General features: G+C 33.3%; 1 protein-coding gene across 1 annotated transcript; it reads right to left on the bottom strand.

The window, feature by feature from the left end:
• Window positions 1-1,576: 1,576 nt before the first annotated feature.
• LOC142533753 (1,4-dihydroxy-2-naphthoyl-CoA synthase, peroxisomal-like) lies at window positions 1,577-3,487 on the bottom strand. Its single transcript, XM_075640633.1, has 7 exons — window positions 3,139-3,487; window positions 2,876-2,998; window positions 2,682-2,783; window positions 2,402-2,587; window positions 2,100-2,195; window positions 1,889-2,011; window positions 1,577-1,788 (listed from the first exon to the last, which is right to left on the bottom strand). The coding sequence occupies exons 1-7, from the start codon at window positions 3,391-3,393 to the stop codon at window positions 1,672-1,674; spliced, it is 1,002 nt and encodes a 333-aa protein (XP_075496748.1). The 5' UTR covers window positions 3,394-3,487; the 3' UTR covers window positions 1,577-1,671.
• Between the last annotated feature and the right edge of the window lie 709 nt (window positions 3,488-4,196).

The raw sequence follows: 4,196 nt of genomic DNA, 5'->3' as shown, positions 1-4,196 counted from the left end.
AATATCAAACAATGTATTGTTTGGTCTTATTGTGGTCTAAGCCTAAAAAAATTTATTCCATAAATTCAAAACAGAAGTGAAAACTCATATTTAAATTCATAGAAAAAAACATAATCAAGAAAGAATAAGAGGGATTCTCAGCATTTTTTGGCGTGTGTTGAGAAATTTCTCATGCTTCTGTTCATTTCTGTTCTCAGCTTCCTCCCTTCACTTCTGCTCCCTTACGTACGTCTCTTCCTTTTCCTCTCTCTTCTTTTATCTGTTGTGCTCTCCTCTTTTCCCTTGCTTCTCTGCCTCTCTCTATCCTCACGCCTCTTTTGCGCTGTTTTTTTTTTCACGCTCTCATTCGCTCATGTACGCTGCCTTTTATATTTTTTCATAGACCTAATCTTCTAACTCCGTGAAACCCATGTCAATTTCAAAATTTGTAGATAAGATTGTAGATATTTTACTTTCAAAGATGATGCTTCATTTCTATCAATATCTGCACATATTTTATTCCAAAATTTCAATATTCTCAAATAAAATATAAGAATATTTTATTTCATTTTTTTTGGTATTTTGTTTCCTTTGAAATTTTGTAAAATCATCTTGTGTCTCAAATAAAATATTATTCATCTTTTATTCAAATCTATAATTATTATAAAATTAATTCAGTTAAACACAAAATTAGGGATAAATTCTAGATAATCACAAATATTATAAAATTAAATTCTTAAAATCTTTATAAGATTTGGCCTTTTAACCGACCGAAACGAATTAATTCGAAAGTTTCGATTTTATTTTTTAAAAAAAATTGTCAAATTGGTTAAGTTTCGGTATTTATTTTAAAAAAAAATTGGTTAACCGATTTAACATATATTTTTAATAATATTATTTTTATATAGATTTTAATATTTTTATATAGAATAATTTTTAAGTCATTGTTTAGTAAGTTTAATTTTTCTCTTATTTTCAAAATATTATAAATAAAATCGATAATTCCGAACCAAATTTACGTATTTTTAACTCTGTTCAGTTTTTTTATCCGTTTGCCTAAAAAAATTCGATCCATTCGACTATACCAAATAAAATCGGTTTGGTGCTACACCTAATTTCAGGAACATTACACATTTTTATTTATGAGATTAATCAATATGTCAATATTTACAATAAAAATAATAATATTTTTCATAGGTAACTTAAATAAATTATAAGTCTCATAAAATTGACATGTGAGATCGTCTCACGTGAATTTTTGTATATTTCGTTTAATCATTAAAAGTTGTAGGCTTAAATTGAGTATACTTATGGCTGTGTTTAGTTGCCAATATAGGATTAATAATCATATCTTTTATCCAATCGTTTGCTTGAAATTATTATTTATCTATATACGAAGAAAAAATAATGTTACACTCAATATATTTAATTTACCCACATAATTAAATTGTTTATTAAATTAAAAGAATAAAAATGTGATTCACCAACAAATCCTAAATTTTATCGATCATATCGAACAGTTAATTTAATAAATTTAGTTTTCTGTATTTTGTCCAAAGATTTGGTAAAGGCTCAAAGAACTCTGTGAAGCCTAGCATAACACCCACATAAAACAATTTAATTTGGTGAAATCGGAAAATTTTACAGAACTCAAACCATACAAATTTATTGTTTCCCTATATAATATGAAAATCAAGGAAGACGAGGGAATTTGGAGAAGTCGGGCTTCCTGTGTTGTAAGTACGAGTTCTTCCCCTCTGCACCTTCCTCAGTTCCATAAAATAGAAGAGTCCCATCTCCAGCAATTTGCTGTAGCACAAGAAACCACAAGAAATTATATTCTGTCCCATACATGATTAAAATTTCAAGAAGATTGTCTGACATCCTTTCAATAGAAAGTTGGAAGTACCTGAAGTCCAGAGTGACCATCATCGACCGCGTTAAGAGCCGATTTGAGAACGCGAATCGCCATTGGGCTGTTCCTCATGATCTCTCTGCACCATTTGATTGTCTCCTCTTCCAAATTTTCCAGCTGCAAAATATATGTAGTTTCTTGTAAATCAATAATGTGCATCTAAGGGGAGTTCTATTACGACGTGGAGCTGCACGAGGGCACTTACTGGGACAATTTTATTGACGAGTCCCATCTTATCAGCTTCCACGGCATTGTAAAATCTTGCCATGAACCACATTTCACGAGCTTTTTTCGGACCAACCTATTCAGATTCACAACATTAGTTAGGAAATGAAGGATCCCGCAACTTATTGTAAAAACTTCTTTATTTTTCCCATTTTAGCTTGTAATAGCAATTTTGCACCCCCAAGTATAAAAGTGTTCATTAAAAATTTAATCTTGGATTCCTAGCTTGCTTTATCCTGTCTGATTGCAATATCAGAAACCTTTAAAAGTTTCAAAACTTACCAAACGATCCATCACAGAAGCTCCATAGCCAGCATCAAAGCTTCCAACCTTTGGTCCTGTCTGGCCAAAAACAGCATTATCTGCTGCAATTGTCATGTCGCAAACCATATGGAGCACATGTCCACCTCCAACAGCGTAGCCAGCAACCATCGCAATCACTGGCTTTGGGAGACGACGAATTTGCACCTGATCAATTCACACGTCATGAAATTTTAGCAATCTATGCTTGGTAACAAAAATTTTGAATTCGAGATTAATAAAAACTCATTGGGATTCAAACCTGCAAATCTAGGACGTTCAGGCGGCCGAAATTGTCGTAGTCGGAGTACCCATTTTTGCCTCTGAATGATTGATCACCTCCACTGCAAAAGGCTTGTGTGCCCTGTATATTTTTACAAGTTTCAAAGTATGTTTAATAAAAATATTAACAATCTATCACACGATAAATTGCATTAGATTTGCTATTTTTTTTACCTTTCCGGTGAAAATAATGACCCCAATAGTTGTATCGTCCCTGGCATCATTGAATGCCCGCATGAGCTCCTTCACCGTGTGAGGCCTGAATGCATTCCTCCTCTCTGGCCTGTTAATTGTTATCTGGTGTCCACAAAAAATACAGGGTTAAAAACACATCCAACCAGGTAATAACTTTACGAATCAGCAAAAAATCCCCATCTTTTGGGTGAGAGTTCACTGAAAATCTTGATATCCAGTATATATATTTAAAGGAAAATGACCTTGGCAATGCCTTCTCCGACGGCTTTTTCGTAGATGATATCAGTGAAAGGCTTCCCGGACTCATCGGGCACTTGCTTCCATTCCGGGATAAACCCCGGAACTTCTCCGTGCACACGATGATAGGAATCATTCAATCTTCCGCAGCAGTTGGACATGGCAATGCTCCCGCTTTCTGCAGATGGAGTGAAATGCCCGGAAACAGAGGCCATTCTCCTGTTAACAAGGTCGAGATCCTTCTGCATCATCCCTGCCATTGCTGTATCCCTGGAAAAGTTTTGTTTCCAAATGGTTCTGAACGCTGAAGCTGGAACTTTGGAGGCCTTGTGTTGTGTGCTCAGATTCAAGTGTTGGAAGGTTTATATAGAGGAGAAGAATAGATAATTTAGATAAGCCTACAATAAAGGTGAAACTCCAAAATTGCCCATCCCTCCTTTTGTTTGATAATAATTTATTGGCAAAAACCTGTGTGATACGGTGTCACGGATCGTATTTTATGAGACGGATCTCTTATTTGAGTCATTCATGCAAAATATTACTTTTTATGCTAAGAGTATTATTTTTTATTGTGAATATCAATGGGGTTGACCCGTCTCACGGATAAAGATTTGTGAGACCGTCTCACAAGAGACATATTCTAATTTTTTTTATTGAGTGAATCAAAATAAACAAAAAATATTTCATAATTTTCATGCTTTGGTCAATATACTCACTATATTTTTTACATTTTTAAATTAAATATACAAGCATGCTCGTTGGTGCAACACAACACTCTCCAGTCAAAATAGGAAGCAAAAGCATGCCAAGTTTGAAACATAATTAGTTAAATATTAGAATCAAGTACATAAATAAGAAGAAACCATATATACTTTTGAAACTCCTAAAATAACATTTAAAATGGATTTATTTACTTTAAATTATCTTTATTTCTTTACTGCAAATTTGAATTTAACATATAAATCTTGAAAATGCTACTCCTGCGTTTGATATTGTAAAAGCATCTCCAACCCTACGCTATTTTAGCATGAAACGCTAAAATAACGTACGGATTTCTCTCCAA

This window comes from Primulina tabacum, chromosome 18 (assembly GCF_025594145.1).
Source record: "Primulina tabacum isolate GXHZ01 chromosome 18, ASM2559414v2, whole genome shotgun sequence".
Lineage (NCBI taxonomy): Eukaryota > Viridiplantae > Streptophyta > Magnoliopsida > Lamiales > Gesneriaceae > Primulina > Primulina tabacum.
This window is presented reverse-complemented; position numbering and strand designations above follow the sequence as displayed.

Coding starts and splice junctions, on each gene's coding strand:
- LOC142533753 (XM_075640633.1), bottom strand. CDS start 3,393: ATGGCAGGGATGATGCAGAAGGATCTCGACCTTGTTAACAGGAGAATG. Junction 2,999..3,138: donor TCGGAGAAGGCATTGCCAAG/GTCATTTTCCTT, acceptor TGTGGACACCAG/ATAACAATTAACAGGCCAGA. Junction 2,196..2,401: donor CTTCTGTGATGGATCGTTTG/GTAAGTTTTGAA, acceptor GAATCTGAATAG/GTTGGTCCGAAAAAAGCTCG.